Source organism: Pleurodeles waltl, chromosome 11 (genome assembly GCF_031143425.1).
Source record: "Pleurodeles waltl isolate 20211129_DDA chromosome 11, aPleWal1.hap1.20221129, whole genome shotgun sequence".
NCBI classification, from domain to species: Eukaryota; Metazoa; Chordata; class Amphibia; order Caudata; family Salamandridae; genus Pleurodeles; species Pleurodeles waltl.
Genome location: NC_090450.1, coordinates 928,792,182 through 928,812,315, shown reverse-complemented (window position 1 = coordinate 928,812,315; position 20,134 = coordinate 928,792,182). Strand labels below are relative to the sequence as shown.

Below are 20,134 nucleotides of genomic sequence, written 5' to 3'. Positions count from 1 at the left end.
TAGCCAGCAAGGCCTGTGAGTTAGCAATGCGCCATTGGTTTGCTGCTTGTTCCGCAACCCTTTTTCCTGCAGCGTCGAATTTGCTACTCTCCTTGTCTGGAGGTGGTGCGTCTCCTGAGGTGTGTGAGTTTGCTCTCTTGCGAGCTGCCCCTACTACCGCGGAGTCTGGTGTTAATTGCTGCGTGATGTACACAGGGTCCGTTGGTGGCGGTTTGTACTTCTTCTCCACCCTTGGAGTAATGGCCCTGCCCTTCACAGGCTCTTGAAACACCTGTTTGGAGTGTTTCAGCATTCCCGGTAGCATAGGGAGACTCTGGTACTGGCTATGTGTGGACGATAGTGTGTTAAATAAAAAGTCATCCTCAATAGGTTCTGCATGCAGGGTGACATTATGAAGCGCCGCTGCTCTTGACACCACCTGTGTGTAGGCTGTACTGTCCTCAGGTGGGGACGGTCTCGCTGGATAACAGTCGGGACTGTTGTCTGATACGGGCGCATCATAAAGATCCCATGCGTCGGGATCGTCCTGACTAATTCCAGTATGAGTTGGGGACTGCTTCATTGGTGGAGTGGCTACCGGTGATGGTTGTGGTGAGCGTTGTGGAGATGGTGGTGGGGTTACTTGTCTTGCCACCTTTGCCTGTGGCTGCTTGTCTTTCTCTTGGATGGCAAGTTTTCTTTTCATTCTAATTGGGCGAAGAGTACTGATATTCCCTGTGTCTTTTTGAATGTGGAGCCTTCTTTGAGTGTAATCTGGCTCTATTGTCTCTAGTTCCTGTCCGAATTTGTGTCCTTGCATTTGTGAGGACAGGCCCTGTTCCTCTGTGTAGGAACTTGATTTCGGTTCCGAGGCCGGATGTTTCGGTATGGAAACTCTTTCGGCTGTCTTTTTCGGTTCCGAAGACACTTTTTTGATCTTCGGCGTACTGATTTTTCGGTGCCGCCCTCTCGGTGCCGAGGTTGCTCTGACCCGGTATCTCGGGGTCGAGTCTGCTCTGTGCCGGTATCTCGACTGGAGTCGGATGACTTTGACACATGCGTGCCCTTTTTCGGTGCCGATGGTCGGTCACCTATTTTTCGGGTTAAGCCATGGCCTGCTGGCGGTGGCGTCCCCTGGGCTTTAGTTGTTTTAACGTGAGTTTTGTGTATCAATGTCTTATTCACGGTTTTCGGCGTCTGTTCAGGATCAACCTCGTCCAAGTCCGAATCCTCGATGGAGAAGGTTTCTTCTTCCTCTTCCAAGTGTTTTTGTCCTGTCGGCGCCAACGCCATTTGTAGTCTTCTTGCTCTTCGGTCTCTTAACGTCTTCCTCGACCGAAACGCTCGACAGGCCTCACAAGTATCCTCTTTGTGTTCTGGAGACAAACACAAATTACAGACCAGATGCTGATCTGTATAAGGATACTTGTTATGACATTCGGGGCAGAATGGGGTCTGTTCAATTAGCCTTGAAGACGCACATGGTTGGGCCGACCAGGCCCCGCCGGGGAATCGAAAACCCCGAAGGGCCACCGGAGCTCTTCAAAATTCGGTGTCGATCTGTTGTAACTAACCCGATACCGAACGCAGACAATACTGTCGTATTTTCAGAGATTCTAACTAACTTTCCGAACCGAAACGCGGAGCGAAAAGGAACACGTCCGAACCCGATGGCGGAAAGAAAACAATCTAAGATGGAGTCGACGCCCATGCGCAATGGAGCCGAAAGGGGAGGAGTCCCTCGATCTCGTGACTCGAAAAAGACTTCTTCGAAGAAAAACAACTTGTAACACTCCGAGCCCAACACTAGATGGCGGGATGTGCACAGCATGTGTATCTGCAGCTACACATGCCATCGAACATATATATATAAAAAAACTCACTGCCAGTAGGTAGTTATAGTTAGGACCTAGTTTCCAACATGATTTGCCAACATTAGCACTGTTTGGCGAATCTTCATGAAATTTTCAATACTAGTATGCCACTCACTTCAGCTGCTGTCTTGAAAGTTTCAAGGTGATTTGTCAAGTGGGGACCAAGGAAAAGGGGGAGTCCCCAATTCGCTTTTTCCCCATGCAATTTCCATAGGAATTTTTAGAAAAACTACAGCCCAAACTGCTGGATGGAATTACACCAAATTTGGCAGAAAGCTACTGTAGATCTTGGTCTAGAACAGTCCTTTTTGTGATTTGGAGTAAATCATTTAAGTAGTTTTGAAGTTCTTTAAAAAAAAAAAAAAAAAAAATTTAGATATCTGGGCACCGATCTCATAGTGAGATTTGTTTGGCTTCTAGCACTTCAACCAGGAATTGCTGGCAGCCATCTTGGGACTCTGACTCACCACCCCAAGAAAAGACATACAATGACAATGGGTGCAGGGTAGAAATACCCTGACCCCCTAGGCACGATGGTGGGGTCCTATGTTTTTGATTTTTAAAGTTTTTCCTGCAAATCCGTAACAAACAAAAATTTAAAAAAGGTCCAGCTCTCCCCATGCTGCTGCATCGCTCTTGGTCCTGCCTTCTCCATGATTTTCACCCCGTTTTTTGAGTTCCTTCTCTTTGCTTTTCCCTCATACTCAAAGCTTTTCCCTTGTTTTTTTGTGTGCCTTCTCCTTGCTTTTCCCTCATTTTCACTACTATCTCCTACTTTTTTCCCTCGTTTTTTTGCGTGCCTTCTCCTTGCTTGCTTTTCTCTTGTTTTCACTGCTTTTTGCCTTACTTTACCCCCGTTTTTTCAGTGCCTTCTCCTTGCTTGCTTTTCCCTCATTTTCACTGCTTTTACCTTGCTTTTCACTCGTTATTTTGTGTGGTCTCTCCTTGTTTTTCTTTCATTTTCACTGCGTTCTCCTAGTTATTACAAGTGCTTTTGATCTGCATCCTGGCTTCTACCCTGCACATATGTTTCTTGTGCTTTGTCTACTATGCCCAATATTCTTTGGTTTCCTTAAGGAATTTACTCTGGAAAAGCATGTTGTTCCATTTGAAGATGATTCAGAATTGGTGGCCTCATCTGTAGGGAGTTGTGTTGGCTCTGCTCAATTCTGTCATTGGGCAGAATGCTCTTTGTTTCTAGAGAGTCCAGATCAAAAGATCTTGAAAGAAAATTATTGTGGATGCTTCAAATCAGAAGGTGGCTGCCTCCATAATCAGTTCTTTTAACTGAAAATGATCACTGGTGCAAAAGTCCAGCTGCTTTGCTGCTGTACTTCTGTGTTTTTGTTTTTTTGTCTAGTTCTGTTTTCAGATTTGTCAACTCCAAATAGAGTTTTGCTGATAAGTTAATCGTATGCTTTGTGGCAGGCCCTGTCATCCCCTGCACCCCCTCAATTAAAACACTGCTGCAGCAGGAGCAATTTCCAAGATCTTCCAACGTTTCATCAAGGACTATATTTTGTTCTTAAAGTGTGATCCCCCCATGTTATAGGAGTTTATATTTGATGGATCCATTGTCTGCATAATCCTCCAGGTGTGAAATACACTTTCCAATGTCCTCAACATCTTTTTATGTCCTTTAGGCTTCCATCTAATTCGCTCAGCAGCGAGTCGAAGTCTTATGCTGGACCGTTGAAAAATTTAACCATGAATTCCTGCATCATTGCTATGGAGATCTACTAAACGTCAGTAGCCACCACAGGGAAGGAATTCAGCTTTGTATTTGCATTGCTATGTACTTTTTGAAATAGACAAGTATGTAATTTGCTCTTTCACAGTTGTGCCTTTCTTTCCTTTAAATTTGAAGTTGCTATATTAAGCCCTGGTTTTTCAGCTTTCTTGTTCCCAAGGAGTTTAATAAATGCTGGTTTAGCTCTCTCCGGTAGTGACAATTTCCTTTTGCTGAAACAGGCTTTAATTGAAGCTCCTGATCAACCTCAAAAAGCAGGTTGTTCCATTTGAAGATGATTCAGAATTTGTGGCCCCATCTGTGGGAGAAGGGGGTTCGGTGTTGGCTCAGCGGCATTCTGTAACTGGGCAAAATGCTCTTTGTTTTTGGACAGCTGATGCTGCACTGGTAATTTTGACCTTTAGTTGATGTCCTGATGCAAGCCTAACTCTTCCTGGTGTGCCATAAATCACTAAGGAGGCTACTCATAGATGAACAGTTGCCACCTCCCTCGTGTACACTCAGCCATGCTAGTCCCACTTGCTCATGAAAGTGAAGGACCCCACTGGCACTGTCTGTCACTGGGTATGTTTTTTTGTATATATGTATTATGCATAACAACATGTGCTTAGTGACATCACTCCTCCATATTTGCAGATTTAACCGCCAAATAGGGCTTTTGAATCACACCACAATCTTTGTGTAATCATGAGACTAGGGTGTTAGACTAAGCACCTATACTTGAAAGTAAAACTTGTGTAAGTGGAAGTTCTAAGTATGGACACCCACATCCACAACAAGTCCAGATGGGACACCTCCCTTGATCAAGCTAGTGGAATCGGTGTCCCTACAGTTGCAAAATGTATATATCGCAGTAAAGGTATGCATCTGGTTCATCAGTCCATGAAAAGGACACTGCCCAGAGCGCCTTCTGTCCATCTGGTCTTGAAACGCTCATCATTTGCCAGTGTCTGCGGAAGCAAAGAAATCCATCACAATGTGCTCAGTGACTTGCATAAAGAAAGCACAATATCCTTGTTGATTTTTTGTGCTCAGTATTCTGCAGTGTGCCTCCTCAACTGACCTGTTTCTCAATTCAGAATGCCTGGAACAAGCTTCCTCATCAGTTTTATGCCAGCCAGGTCTACAAAGTAGTTTGAAGGCATGACGCTTCAATCAAACTTAAAGGAACTCCTTAAAAGTCAGGCAGATAGAACCAGATATATATTTTATTTTGGGAATAACTACTGCACAGTGCCATCAGAGCTCAGTTAATTTCTTTGTTAAAACAATACGAAGAAGGTATTCATGACAAAATTGACTATAGGCATAAGGAATGAGCAAAATGACACTGTATATTCAACTCAAATGATTCCTGGTCTAAGGGAGGTCACAGATGACTGATCTGAAGACATCAAGGTGCTTTTCAAGGTAACTATGCTTATGGCTATCTCATACTCAAGCACTGTAATGTACCTCCAATATTTCTCCATTTGAGGCTAACTTGGCTACAATTAAGACCACCATTCTGCATCTTAGTGTAGTAATTTTGATGAATAGGGCTAATGCCCAGGAATCTAATAGACTACAATGTTTGGATTATTCTCCCCCAGCACGGAAGTGGGATTTGTCAAAACTGATTTTTTATAAAAATAGAGACCAAAGAAAGTATCGACCAACAGCTTTATTAGAGTAACATTCTTCGGATTAAGATATAAGTATCAATTGATAAATTACTATCAGTCTTTGTTTCCAGAAGATAAGCTCCACAGGCGACGATGCCATGGCCTTATTTTCAGTGATATTTACTTCACATTCAATCAAACACAGTGTTTATCCAGCTGCTTTGTAAGGGGCGGCATTGGTGACCTTCTAGTTTATGAAAAATGTCTCAGCACATACTTTGCTGCTCTGGCTGACACGCATGGCTGTTTGCAAGATCTAGAATGTTTGTGAAGAAAACTAAGGGGCCACTGTTTCTAAGTTTAAGAGTATTACCTGGTAAACAATTCACTTTTGCAGTTGTATAGGTAATTCACCCAAGTTTAGACATTTTAGAATTGAACAAGCCTATAGCAAACCTGTCTTGAAATGTCAATTACATCTACAATCGCCAGCTATGGAAAAACCTAATTCAGTTTCCTCAACTGAGCCACTACCACCACCAGCTTACAAAGAGAACATTTTAGGAGTGGACAATGCAGTGTAACAATACTAACAGTGATTGTTGCCTATGGTGAGCAGGGATGCTAGTAACTTGTATCCAGATAGGAATGATGTGTATTTCTTTCTGGAGGTATTGAATAAAACTATTAAAGAAAATTCATTTTGGGACCTTAGAGGGATGTGCTGCGCTTGTGTTGAGAAGTAGCTCCTTCAATCTGGGGAAATGTGTTGCAGTATTGACAAAATGCAAAGGAAGTCCTTTCAAGATATTGTCGAAGATCAGTTGTTAGAGTTTATGGTCTCTGGAAGGCTACTTCATTTATCACTCATTCAATTTTTAACATGGGGCTCCATTAACTAAAATGAATCTAGGGACAAAGCATCAACTGTACAAGGTGAATGTGATAATTTACTAAATAACCAGATTCAAAGGTTCCAGAATGGTGTGTGTTTTGGGTACTGTGGAACTTTGAGAGGAATTCCTGGATCCATAGCCTGCCCTGAGCAACAGAATTCACATATTTTACACTAAGAGGGAGCATGAACAACTGATATTCACTAGCTTAGAATGCAAGTTTCAACTTTATTCACTGGACGCTTAATAGAAACCTTGTGAAAGTATTCGAAAATTAAACACAGCAGAGAATGACTTCATACTTTCCACATGGAGCCAGTGTAGGGATCTCAGAGGACAGTATCATATTCTTTAGAAGTGAACCTCATAGCTTGACTAGGCTGATGCAGTAAAAGAAAGCTAGAGCTGGGGGAACTTTTTTGGTCATTCAGACTGAGATGTGTGCTGTACCAAAAGCATAAGTTTTCTGTAACAAATCTGACGAACGGCTTGATGGCCAAAGAGCTTGGCTGAAGCAGGGTAAGCAGTACGACTGGTCTGTAGCATGTCCCATTAGCATAATCTTGGTCCTGGTAAGGCTTGCAATTGAGCTCATTACAACCTTCCTTCTATATTTCCTGAGAGGTATACCATGCTGACATTTTCTTATGGGTGAGCACACTCAGCTAAGTTTTAACATCGTCAAAGTACACAGCATAATTCAGCCATTGGTGCCAAATCAGGTCCACACTGAGTGCAAATAAATGTTAAAAATAAGAACGGAGAGAGGGCACCTGGGAACCCCATGTATGTAAGGAATCCAGGTTGGGGAGGAAAAAATTAGTAATATTTCAGTGTTCTGTATTTCTTATTGCATGAACTGGGAGCACAATTGCTGTTGCACATATAGGAGTGAAAAAAACAGAGAGATTTAAGATGGCATAGGTGCCAGTCGCTGGAAGGGCACCCAGCCATTGACATTTTCTCTCTTGATCTACCCTTGGACGTGCATTGAAGAGAGATCTTGCCCTTGGAGTAAGTCTATAACTAGATTAAGGAGGATCATTTGACGCACTGCATCATGCGTCTTCTCCCTCTCAGGGAAGCTGAAGCACCCCTGTTTCAAACAGAGCAGGTAATTTGAGCACATTTCTTTTATTGAAATTGGTGGCACAACTTTACAAAAAAAGGTATTGTTTAGATGTTGCTCTGGGGGCCTCTGTAATAATTTGGAAGCATTTTATTTATCTTGGAAGGATCTCATGAGGCATAGAAAAAAGTACAGAATATTGTTTTGTCAGAGGTTTATTTATAACCACCATCCACAACAAAAGGAGTGCACCTAATCACATTGTTGGAGTTTAAAACTAAAATGGGACGTCAGTCGTTATCGGAGGCAGTTCTGATAGTATATTGTTATCCCTATTCTTTTAAACAGTAAATTAAGATGTTTCCTTATTAAAGTACTGCTTGGAATGGGATTTGTTTACAGTTTAATTTTCACATTAATTACCAAATTTGATTTTTATCAGTTTGCGCTTTGTGAGGCTTTGTTTCACGTAAAAATGTAAAACGTATATCAAAGATAAAGGCTATAGGCCTTATTGGTTCATTAGGAAAAGCTGTGTTAGACAGTCACAAGTCTAATTGGTTAATTATGAAAACATTATGAAAAAGGAAGCAGGCCGACTTATTTATTCGCCTTTAACTGTGGATTGGGATTATATTGTGGTAAAGCCTACAAACCGGGATATTGTTTTATGGTATCTGAGATTAAAATAGTAGTCAAGGGTTTTACTGCTAGTAACTTGACTCACAAACCCAAGCTGCAGACGATTTGCACTGTGAACATTGTTGTTAGGCCCTCAGAGCAGAAGTTGTATATTGTTTTGTCAAATGTTTGGATGGGAAGGTCCCATGCATGGTATACAGTAGTGTCTTCCCACTCGACTCTTCCTCCGGTGCCCAACTGCGAGCATCTACTACCCTGTTTTTTGTATTCTGGCCCAAACCCCACGCTAATTTAGCATGTGTGCGAAGGCCTAGGCCATTCTCTTGACAGGAGTCATGTCCTGGACCTGGATGGGTGCACCAAAAGCACTCTCCGTGGTAACGGAGCACTAGTGTTCTTATCACAGATGCATACGAAGGAGGTGAGTGGCGGCATACTGTATTTTGTAAATTATCCTAGTGTCACTGAACATTTTTTTGTCTGCTTCACAACAGCAGTGGCATACTGGCTCACTCGTGTACAGTCATACTGCTACTGGTGATCTCAGATTCCTATGCCGATATCCTCAGTTTGGTTTGCAATGCATAGAGTTTACTTGTCTGAGTGAACCAGAGAGAGGAAAGCCTGTGGTTTCCATTTTGGAAATCCTCAGCCTGCTCATGAGTACAAAATGCAGCTGAGGGTACTCTCTAAGACAGTGGGAATGTATTGCTGACATTCCTGAGACTGGAGGGAGGGGACCGAAACACAGAAGCAGGGAAAGAAGAGACGAACTCCATTAAAAAATTCAATGAGGTCCTTTTGTTGGAAGAGTCATTGATTTGTTTCTCTGAATACTATCAAAACGGAGAGTTTGTAGCACTGCCGAAGTGAGCCCAAGACAATTGCCTTTTCAAATGGTAATTTGCAGCTATGGCACTTGCTCCACTGTGCACCCAAGTGGAATGCGCACTGACAAAAAGACTACTATCAAAGTTGTGTTACTCCCCATGCATGCCGCTACAGGCTTTGCTATTGAAGCATGGCACTTGCTCCACTGTGTGCTCTAGCTGTCTGTGCCACTGAAAAAGAAACACAAGTGACCCCGTTTCATCCTGTTCCAAGTGTGCCTGAACTGGTGGGCTACCCCAGCGGATCTTGCCAACCATGTGTCTGTGCAGACTACAATGCAAGAAAGGAGCTGTTGCTTGAACACTTGCCAGAGTGTGACTTAGTGATTATGCGCCTGCCAAGGAGCTGACTAAGTGCACCCAATTGGAATTCAACCTCCACTGTTGTAGTGCCTTGAAATGACTCGGATACAGACTCGCACCTGAACCCAGAGACGCACTGACTTGACCTACTTACACCAGTCTAGAAGTAGACCTTGGAACAGCCTGTGGGGCCATCTACCAACAACTGAGTGCCCAGAAGAAGGCTGTGGCCTGAGGATAACTGTCTGCTGCAGCCGTCCGGACACTGCTGCACGACCATGCACCTGCGGCAGGCATGTCTTTCCCTGTCCGCTGAGAAGCCAAGACTGAAAACCAAGAGGCCAAACTGAGGAGTATCACAAGCCTTGAATACAGGTGAGGCAAGCATTGAGAGACTGAATGCTGTTAATGCTTACAAGACCCAAAGTGGGGGGCACTGCACCTGTGCTCACAAAGGGGTACCTTTGAATGAACAAAATGTGGACGGGAACGGAGGGGGGCATCCTCACCAAAGCAGCATAATCCTGATCCAGAGACTTTGAGTACCGGATATTTGTGTGTAATATTACATTTTACTGTGCATTAAAATACTTTTTATTTTACAAAGATAAGCACTGGGCACATTATTGCCCTGTTTGGTGTCTGTTGAATACTCCCACACTCACCTTTCCAAGAAGCCTATGTTTGCCAATGGTTTCCATGTGGGATATCCTATGCTCATTACAGTAAGCCTGAGCTGGCCATTGTAAAAAGACAGTGACAAAAAGGCTATAGGCCTGGTTGGTTCATTTTGAAAAGTTATATCAGAAGCCTTGGATCTGATGTGTCAACTATAAAATGTTAACACAAAGGATGTAGGCCTAACTTATTTACTGTGAAAAACATATGTTAAAGCCAACAAGCCTTTAAGACTGGATTCTTATTTCACTATGTTAAAGCCTGTATACAGATATTTTGTTACCTGGAATCCCACTTACTATGGTAATATGCAAGGGTATTGGTGTTAGTTAACCCCTTGGTGTAGATGATTTGCAAAATCACACTCCTTGCTAGACTCTTAGGATGAATTCTATATGGCTTTGCTAACAACAATCGTGTACAAACCTGTAAATTTATACATAGTATTCAGCTTGTGTGCCTTAAATTACGCTTTATATCTCTACTGACAGCCTTAGGGCTTCAAAGCTCGTTATACTAATAATAAAAATAAATAAAAAAGTGCATACATACATTGAAAAATGTCTAGTCTGCCTTCTTCAGCCACTGGTCTGCTTTGAGATTCAGTTCACATTCCGTTTAGAGCCATGACATACATCATCAGCCACTGGGTCACCCTACTTCAGCCAGGGACCTGTGAGACACAACATTTCACCTGATCACGTTCCCCCACCCCCAGATAGTGGAACGAGGTGCTCACTCACTACTCATTTCATCTGGCCAATGCTGCATTCATTGCAGCAACTGCTTCTAAACTTGGGCATCTTAAAATGGTAGCGTACATAGTAGATCTTTATTACAGTTTTTTAATTAGCCACTTTTTTTTTTAGAAGCACATGTCAGCTCCTTGGATCAGAACAACACCTCGAGGTGGCGTTTTTCTACTTTTATTCTTCACCAATAAACCAACTGGTGGATGAATAGATGTGTAAGAGTAAAGAAGAGTGAGAGTATGTGTGATGAGTTAATGAGTGCCTAAGCTCACTTGTAACTGAAAAGGCACTTTCAGTTATAAGCCAAACCACTTGTTATTGCCAAAGCTTGAATAGTGTAAATATTATTACGAATTGTGCTCTTTGTAATAATTTTTCTACATTTCATGTTTGATACGTACAGAGCTTTAGCATGCTACACCTGCAATACAAAGGAAAGCAATGTAACGTGGATACCAATGCAAAGTGGATACCAACACACGTGATACAACTCTTCAATACACATCCTAATCACATCAACTCCATGACGTAGAATTACAGCTGTGAACTAGTACATGAAACTATGCATTTATAGAGAAGTTTAAGTAAAACTTGAATAAAAATAAACTTGATGAAATTACAATAACATAATTAATTGCTTTCAATTTAAAAAATGTGCTTAGAACAAAGAGGGAGGATTACAAATATCCAATAAATAAATGAGTACAAGGGAGAGTCACTGATTGTCTAATTCATTTTCAAGGCTTTATGATTAAATTTGCTTTACTTAAACCGTAGTTTAAAATTGTTAGGTTAATCTGTTTAAAATACAGTGTTTTAGTATTAGCACGTTTTTAAGTTGGGTGCTTTCTTTAATATAATTTAATACGTTCTTGGGTTGTGGTTACCATTAAAGTTATAGTTACTATTAGGGATAGTGTAATCGATATGGCTAAAGTAAGGGTAGGGTGATAGTGTTAAGGTCAGTATTGAGGTAGTTGAGTTAATGGTATAAGTTAAGCAGATGGACTGATGTAAGGGTCTTTATATTTAATGCCTAAGGTATCAATTTAATAGTAGCAAAATGTAAAAGTCTAAATTATGGTGCACTGTCTTGTTAGCAAATATTGTGACATATCTACTTTAGAAGTTTCATTCCTGAAGTTCAAAGCACAAGATCAAACATCTGTGAAACAATGTTTTTATGACAACAATGCCATTGCTCAACCATATATCATCGGACAGCTCCATTTAGTAGGAAAACTAACGTAACACCAACCTGTCCAGTGTAAAGTTCACCTGCCTTCTCGTCGGTATATAAGAACATGTTTATAAAGGTGATAAGAATACTTGGTGCAGTTCTTGAGTTCTCTGCGGAGTAGGCCAGCCACTTAAAGATTATCATGAACAGCAAGTAGCCAAAGATACTAAGCATGAAGGCAAGCTCGGGAATGAACACCAACACAATGCAGTATGTCTTCTTGAAGTGACTAAATGCAGAAAGGATAAAAAATACAACAAACAGTGAAACGTGTGTAATTGTCTCTCAACAACATTCTATGGGAGTTAATATTGGTACACATGGCAGTTTCCTGAGAGCAAGTTAAGTATTTCTGAATATGACTATGACAGTGCTTCTACGGTGCAGTAAACAAACACATTTAATTTGACTGAAACAAGTTGAAGGCTTGATATGCATTCAAAATGTGTTTCAGATTATACTGAACTTATCAGCCATTACCATTTTGAACCACCATTAGAACTGAAAGACATTCTGTATGACACATGCAAAATAACAATAAAGGCTATGTGGGTTTTAGGCATACTGAAGCAGTCGTTAACCCAAAGAAAGGAAACACATTGATTGACCAAGTTTACACTATAACACTAAACTGTATGATAATCTGTATTCAAATTGCAGGAATGAGAAAAAACATATATACTGTGCATATTAGATAGCAAAATATAGCAGTTTACGTTTCCTTGTTAAGAATAACGACTAGCTCAATCTCAAGTACAAGAGAAAGTTTTCGTAGTATTTACATTTACGGAACATATCAATAAGGAAAAAAACACTGTCACTGGAAAAATAAGTTGATCTGACAAATGCAATTACAAACATGACAAAACCAACTTGGAAGCAATGCCTACTGAAAAAGTACACTGCACCATCACAATGCCTGGACAATCGTACAGCATCGAACCTTTGCACAATGCATGTGCCATTCCACAAGGTGGGACTGTTAGGTTGGGAATGTTTGCAGAGAACTAAGGGGGTTGGAGAAGAACTTACTGGTTGCATGGATCCCAAATGCAAAATACATTACAGTTAGGGAGAGTTCCAAAATGAGCGAGGGATTTCAGAATGGCGGAGTACTGCCAGGACTGAGGAAGGCTGCAAAGCGTACAGTGAATTGAAATGCTACACTGTTGTGTTACTGGTCTGAGGAAGGCCATCAGCATATGGAATGGGGCAGACACACTGGGAAGGATGGATTATAAAATGGGACGAAACCATAAATGAGCTATGGGCAAAGAGGACTTCTCCATCTAATGCTATGAGGTGTGTGAGATTGCAAAAGTCAGTGCGTTAGACCAGTGCCACAAGGAAGAGAGGGACTAAACAAAGGCTAATTAGGGTTGGATTGAACAGACACGTGCCAAATGATGGAGGGTTCACACTTGGTCACTCTTTTGGATTAGAAAAAGTAAAGAAAGGCATTTTAAAAACGAGTCATTCTATAGCATTAAATATCTAAATTGTGCCACTTCTAAGTACTGTAAAACAATAGGTGTTACTGTTACTCTATGTAATATATATCTCAATCAAACAAAAGTTTATTTGTAAAGGTAATAAAAACTTTACAAACTTAGAAAGGTATCACATCAAGCATGTTGTATTGCTAGAATTTGTAACTATTACCACCATATCTAGTCCTTTATTACTATCATATGTCCAAACAGCCATTCATGGCTTGTTGGCCAATTACATTTGCCTAGTTTGTGTTGCTCCATTTGATAGCACTCGATGTATTGACCTCAAGAGGATGAAAGGCTGATTTGGCCAAGAAGCAATCCTAACTTTGGTTCTACAGACCAAATCCATAGGGGAGTAGTACATTTTTAACTCACTAAGGCTTCTTGCTGTTAGGGTAACAGATACTATACAAAGGGTGGGAGGAAACATTCGTAATGGGGCACAACATTGAGATATTCTAAGGTGTTACAGTTAGGTTGTGAATGGACACTCACTGTACCTGAAGAGGACTTGGAAACGAGGCGCAGATGTGCTCTGAGAGAGACAGTGCTGGGGACATAGGTTAAGAGAGGCCTAATAAGGGGAAAACATTCCACCGGAAGATGGGAAGATAAATGCCGAATACTGAAAATCCAACCGCTCATGATTAGTGTAGGAAGTTGGCCTGCTGTGTGGTGGACACCTCTGGTGTTGTCACCCTATACCGGGTCCAGGTATCCCCTATTAGTTAAGTATAGGCAGTGTCTAGGAACCCAGGGCTCTCTAGAGGTGGCTGTGGATAAGCAGCCAAGACTTATCTAGGAGACACGCAAAGCTTATGGAATACCACTATAGTCACACAACACGTATCACACATGAAAGACCCCCACAGTGTTACAACAAATAAAGGTAATTTACTATGGTAGCACAAATACTTATAGGCAATCCCCCAACTGGAGGTAAATTCACATTAAGGATATTCACAATAGCAATCAGTAAGGAGCATATTAACAAAAAGCATTGATAAAAGTACTAGAAAATTGTGGGGCCCTAGGGGAGGGCCAAACCATATACTAAGAAAGTGGAATGCGAGATACAGTCCCCCACACAAGGATGAGGAGTTGTTAGAGGGAAGATGGAGGAACTAGGAACCCCGCGAGGTGAGTCCCAGAGTGATCCCCAGCTACCAGGAGAGCAGTGGTAAGTACCTGGTTTTCCCCAGAACTAACAGAAGGACTTAGCAAAAGGATTGTGCAAGGACCAGACTGAAATAACCTAAAGGGGGATTCTGGAAGAAGAGGGCCTGCAAAGGAAGGGGACAGAGTCCAGTTTATGATGGCGTGTTCAGTCATGGCAGAAGCCACTACCCACTGTTCTGTGGATGCTGGACCAGGTCCACTGGAGAAGGCGGCCAGCTGTGCAGCACAGGAGATGAAGGGAAGTCCCTGAAGCAATACAGATGGTGTCCCACATCGGCTGTCGGGTTAAAGTTCGCCAGTGGTGCAGGAGAACCACCAACAAGCCTTGGCAAATGCAAAAGAAGAAAAAGAAGAGTTGCATGGCTGAAAGCTGAAGAGGACCAGCAAGGTCTAGGGGGGACTCGACCCTTGGAGAGGAGTCCGAGGTGACCCCTAGAAGTTGGGAGAGCCAACAGAAGCGGATGCAGTCCTCACAGGCAACCCACTGGAATCAGGCACAGCAAGTCGCAGAGAGGCCCAATCAGCACACCTGAAAAGGAGTCCCACGTCGCTGGAGCAGCAGAGAGGAGACTGTGCTTGGGAGGAAGAAGCACTGGGGGCCAGGGCTACATGGAGCCTGAAGATCCCTTGGAGCAGGAGCAAGGAAGCTTTGGTAGCTGCAAGAGTTGCGGTGCACATGGGTGCTGTCCTGCAAGGAGAAGCAAGGGCTTACTATCTCCCAATTTGGATGACTGGCAGAGAGGCCCAAGGGGATCACTCCAGACCACCACCTGTGAAGCAGCATCCATGCAGTTCTGGAGGAGAGCAGATCCACCTAGCCGGTAATCGATGCAGTTGGTGCCTGCAAATGCAGGGCAGTGACTCCTTCACTCCAAGGGAGATTCCTTCTTGCAGACTGAAGTCTTGCTGACCTCAGAGGATGCACAGCCAGGGAAATGTTGCAGTTGTTGGAAGAAGCCAGAGAAACAATGTTGCAAAGTGAAGTCATCGCTGGAGTTGCAGCTTGTCAGGTACTGAAAAGTCTAGATGCAGTTCCAGTGGCCAGAAGATGAAGTAAACGATGCAGAGGAGTCCCAGTGGAATCTTGCACGTCGAATCTGAGGACCCACCTGGAAGGGAGTCCCTAAATAACCCTAGAAGGGAGTTTGGTCACCTAGCAAGGTGACCACCTATCAGGAGGGGGTTGTGACGCCACCTGCCGGATCTGGACACTCAGATGCTCCCAGGAGCCTCTGCACATCTTGGTTTCAAGATGGCAGAATCAAGTGGCCACCTGGAGGAGCTCTGGGTACCACCCCTGGGGTGGTGATGGACAAGGGAGTGGTCACTCCCCTTTCCTTTGTCTAGTTTCGCACCCGAGCAGGGACCTGAGGGCCCTAGATTGGTGCAAACCAGTTTACGTAAGGAGGGCACCAAATGTGCCCTTCAAAGCATACTGGTGGCTCGGGGAGGCTACCCCTCCCAAGCCATGTAACACTTATTTCCAAGGGAGAGGATGTTGTCTCCCCCCAGTACAGGAAATCCTTTGTTCTGATGGATACAACTACCTGTGGATTCCTCACCTAATGAATACTCCCATGGCGCCAGCATTCGACGGAAATCTTCTTACTAGTCTCTGCACGTCGACGAGGACGTCACTCTAGCCCACGCGACGCCGTCTGACGTCATACAGGCAATAAGAGGTCCTCGACGACGTGCCGACGTCAGTTCCCTTTTTTCTGTGCATTCGAAACGGTTATCTTCGAGGGAGCAACTGTTACTTTCGTGGTTACAGTGTATTTTTGCTGCGTAGTCTTTCGCTGTGGTAATAATGTCGCAGAGAAAGTCTGGATTCAAGCCTTGTCGTGAGTGTGGAGGCAAGATGTCAGTGACGGATCCTCATTCCGATTGCCTTTGGTGTTTGAGCTCCGACCACGACGTCTCGACTTGTGATTCATGCCAGCACATGAATCCAAAGGCCCTCAAGGAACGTGAGGCGAAGCTGTTTATGGCGAAATCGAAGGAGAAGCATCACAAGAAGTCTTCTTCACCAAGACATCGGCGTCATCGAGACTCCCGGCGCCGTAGAGAATCTCGGCGTCATTCAAAGGAGACTCGTTCCAGGTCTTCGGATCGGCGCCGAAGGACATGGGAGATCAGTCCCACGGTTACGCCGCATCCTTCGACGCCGTTGCCCTCTCCGGCGTCTCCGACTTCACCTGGACAGGCGTCGGTGATTGAGGTATTGGAGCCTCAGGTGTTTTCTCCGGCGTTGCAGACGTCGAGGCCGGCGTCGGGGTCGCCTCCGAGACAGGCACCCCAGTATCCGGCTTTTCCCACCCCTGGAGCCGATAGTTCCGCATTCTTGAATGCGATGTATGCCATCTTCCAACAGATGGCTCCAGGGGGTGCTCCGGCTGGGCCTTTGGCCTTTTCATTGGGTGATCCTGCGCCTCTTCGGCCGGCACCCTTTATGCCCTTTCTCCCGTTTGGGAACGTGGGCTCGGCGCCGGTGTCGGCGCCGGTGGCCGCTCCGGTGGCTTCAGAGGGATTGGCCCCGGGGATTTCCATCCCGTCGACGTCGGGATTTCGGCCTGTGACTCCGGTGGGTCCATCTGCTTCGACTGCTCTTTTGTCGGCGCCGAAGTTACCTGTGGCGCCGGACGCGGCGTCGGTGGCTTCTGAAGATCGGCGCCGATCTTCGACTTCGGCGGAGGCATTGTCGACTCCGCGTATTGAACAACGGCTTCATTCGAGGAGACGTGCTCTCCGTGTATTAGAGGAGCAGGAGTACCAACGAGCCCTGGAGGAAGGAGAGCTAGAGGACTCGGGTGATGGGCTGCGTGGTCTGGAGTCGGCCAGTGGGCTGGACACTTCCCCTGAGTGGGATCTTTCGTCCCCGGGAGAATATACTGAGGAGGCTGCTTCCTTTCACGCCGTGGTAAGGAAGGCAGCTAGTTTTTTGGACCTGCCTTTGCCGGTGGTGGAGGCTAAACAAAACCTTCTAACAGAGGTGCTACATCCGGCCTCAGCTGCGGCGGAGCCTCTTTTGCCATTTAATGACGCTCTGCTGGATCCGGTGTTAGAGGTGTGGAAGAGGCCGGCATCTTCTCCAGCAGTTCACAGAGCCGTGGCCAGGAGGTATCGGGCGGCTCCGACTGACCCTGGTTTTCTGTCTAGGCACCCTACGCCGGAGAGCTTGGTGGTGCAGGCCTCCTGTTCATCCAAGTCAGCGCCTGGTTCTTTCCCGACGGTGCCTGGGGACAGAGATTCAAAGAAACTAGAGGCGCAGTCCAAGAAGATTTTTTCGTCCTGCAGTCTGGCGTTGAAGGCCACCAACGCAACCTGTATCCTGGGGAGGTATATTCATGCTCTGATGGATGACATTTCCTCATCATTTACAGAGCTTCCCCAGGGTCTTTTGGATGTTGTTTCAAATGCCCAGGCTGCTGCGACCCAGATTATCCAGACTGGACTGGATACGACCGACTCGGTAGCCAGAGCAATGGGCACAACTGTGGTGGCAAGGAGGCAGGCCTGGCTCCGTAACTCGGGCTTTTCTGCGGATGTTCAGTCCACATTGTTGGATCTCCCGTTTGATGGGGACAAACTGTTTGGAGCCAAGGCTGATTCGGCCTTGGAACGTTTTAAGGAGAGCAGGGCCACGGCTAAGTCGTTAGGGCTCCAAGCTCCTTCTTCCACGGCCTCTTCCAGATTTTTCAGGAGGTTTCGTGGATTTGGGCGTGGCTCTTCCTCCTCTTCCTTTCGGGGAAGATATCAGCAACCTGCCTCTTCCCATCCCTATAGATCTTTTAGAGGGAGAGGTAGGGTCCGCACCAGAGGAGCCTCTCAGCAGCACTCTGCCTCTTCCTCGTCCTCTGGAGGGGTGCAGCAGGGAAAGCAGCCTTAGGCTTCCACCATTTCTCACTCACTCCTCTCCTGTAGGGGGAAGATTACAGCAGTTTCTCACCAAATGGAAGACTGTTACAACGGACACTTGGGTTCTCAGTATTGTGGGAAAAGGCTACACCCTTCCCTTTCGGGAGTTCCCGCCCCTCATCCCGCCCCGCCCTTCTTATTGTTCAGAAGAACACCTCCTGTTGCTAGAACAGGAGGTACAAGCCCTCCTTTCAAAGGGCGCGGTGGAGTTGGTCCCAGAGCAGGAAAGGGGTCGAGGATGTTACTCAAGGTATTTCCTGATTCCCAAGAAGGATGGTCGTTTGAGACCAATCCTGGACCTGAGGATCTTGAATTGGTTCCTCAAGCAGGAAAAGTTCAAGATGCTGACCCTAGCACAGGTGCTTTTGGCGTTGAACAAGGAAGACTGGATGGTGTCTGTCGACTTGCAGGATGCTTACTTTCATATCCCGATACTCAAGTCACACAGGAAGTATCTCCGGTTTGTGGTGGGATCGCAGCACTATCAGTTTGCGGTCCTTCCATTTGGTCTTACTTCAGCACCTCGAGTCTTCACGAAGGTGATGTCGGTGGTTGCGGCAGAACTCAGAAGGAAGGGGATAGCGGTATTCCCTTACTTGGACGACTGGTTGATCAAAGCCAAGTCCCCGGAGCTTGTGTCGCATCATCTGCAGTCAACAACCCAGTTGTTGTTCGACCTGGGTTTTTCGGTGAACGAGCCCAAATCTCACCTAGAGCCCTCTCAGCGCCTCCTGTTCATAGGGGCAGTACTGGATACAACATTGGGTCGGGCCTTTCCTCCGCCTCAGCGGATTCAAGCTATTCAGGATTTGGTTCCAATGTTTCGAAATGGAGTGGTAGTTCCAGTCCTCAAGGTCCTTCATCTGCTCGGTCTGTTTGCCTCCTGCATTCTGTTGGTCACGCATGCTCGCTGGCACATGAGGGCTCTTCAGTGGTGCCTCCGAAGGCAGTGGTCTCAACACAAAGGGGATCTAGAGAGTACTGTCAAGATCTCCAGAGATGCTGCTGTGGATTTGAAGTGGTGGATTGCAAGCAACAATCTTTCACAAGGAAAGCCGTTCCAGCAGTCGCCACCAGTGGCCACAGTCATAACGGATGCTTCCACTCTAGGGTGGGGAGCTCATCTGGGGGATCTGGAGATCAAAGGCCTTTGGTCTCCAGAGGAATGAAAATGTCACTTACCCAGTGTACATCTGTTCGTGGCATCAGTCGCTGTAGATTCGCATGTTTTGCATAGCTCGCATTCTGGTGTTGGGCCGGAGTGTTACAAGTTGTTTTTCTTCGAAGAAGTCTTTCGAGTCACGGGACCGAGTGACTCCTCCTTTTGTCTCCATTGCGCATGGGCGTCGACTCCATCTTCGATTGTTTTTCCCCGCAGAGGGTGAGGTAGGAGTTGAATTGTAGTAATAGTGCCCATGCAATGGAGTGACTAAGTATGTACCTATTTAAGGTTGAGATGATACATATACAAATAGTTGAAGGTAACTTCCAAACTGCTACAGGCTCCCGGGGAGGCGGGTGGGCACATGCGAATCTACAGCGACTGATGCCACGAACAGATGTACACTGGGTAAGTGACATTTTCAGTTCAATGGCATCTGTCGCTGTAGATACGCATGTTTTGCATAGACTAGTAAGCAGTTATCTCCCCAAAAGCGGTGGCTCAGCCTGTAGGAGTGGAAGTAGTTTGAAATAATGTTCTTAATACGGCTTGACCTACTGTGGCTTGTTGTGCGGATAACACGTCTACACAGTAGTGCTTGGTGAATGTGTGAGGCGTAGACCATGTGGCTGCCTTACATATTTCTTGCATTGGGATGTTTCCTAGAAAGGCCATGGTAGCACCTTTCTTTCTGGTTGAGTG

The 20,134-nt window shown here is 45.0% G+C and overlaps 1 protein-coding gene across 1 annotated transcript in view; it reads right to left on the bottom strand.

Moving 5' to 3' along the window:
* Window positions 1–20,134, bottom strand: part of ATP6V0A2 (ATPase H+ transporting V0 subunit a2) — a 407,112-nt gene that overhangs the window by 100,714 nt on the left and 286,264 nt on the right. Inside the window, exon 15 of the mRNA XM_069215012.1 lies at window positions 11,696–11,906. Coding sequence (XP_069071113.1) covers window positions 11,696–11,906 — 211 coding nt within the window. The remainder of the gene's footprint in view (window positions 1–11,695; window positions 11,907–20,134) is intronic.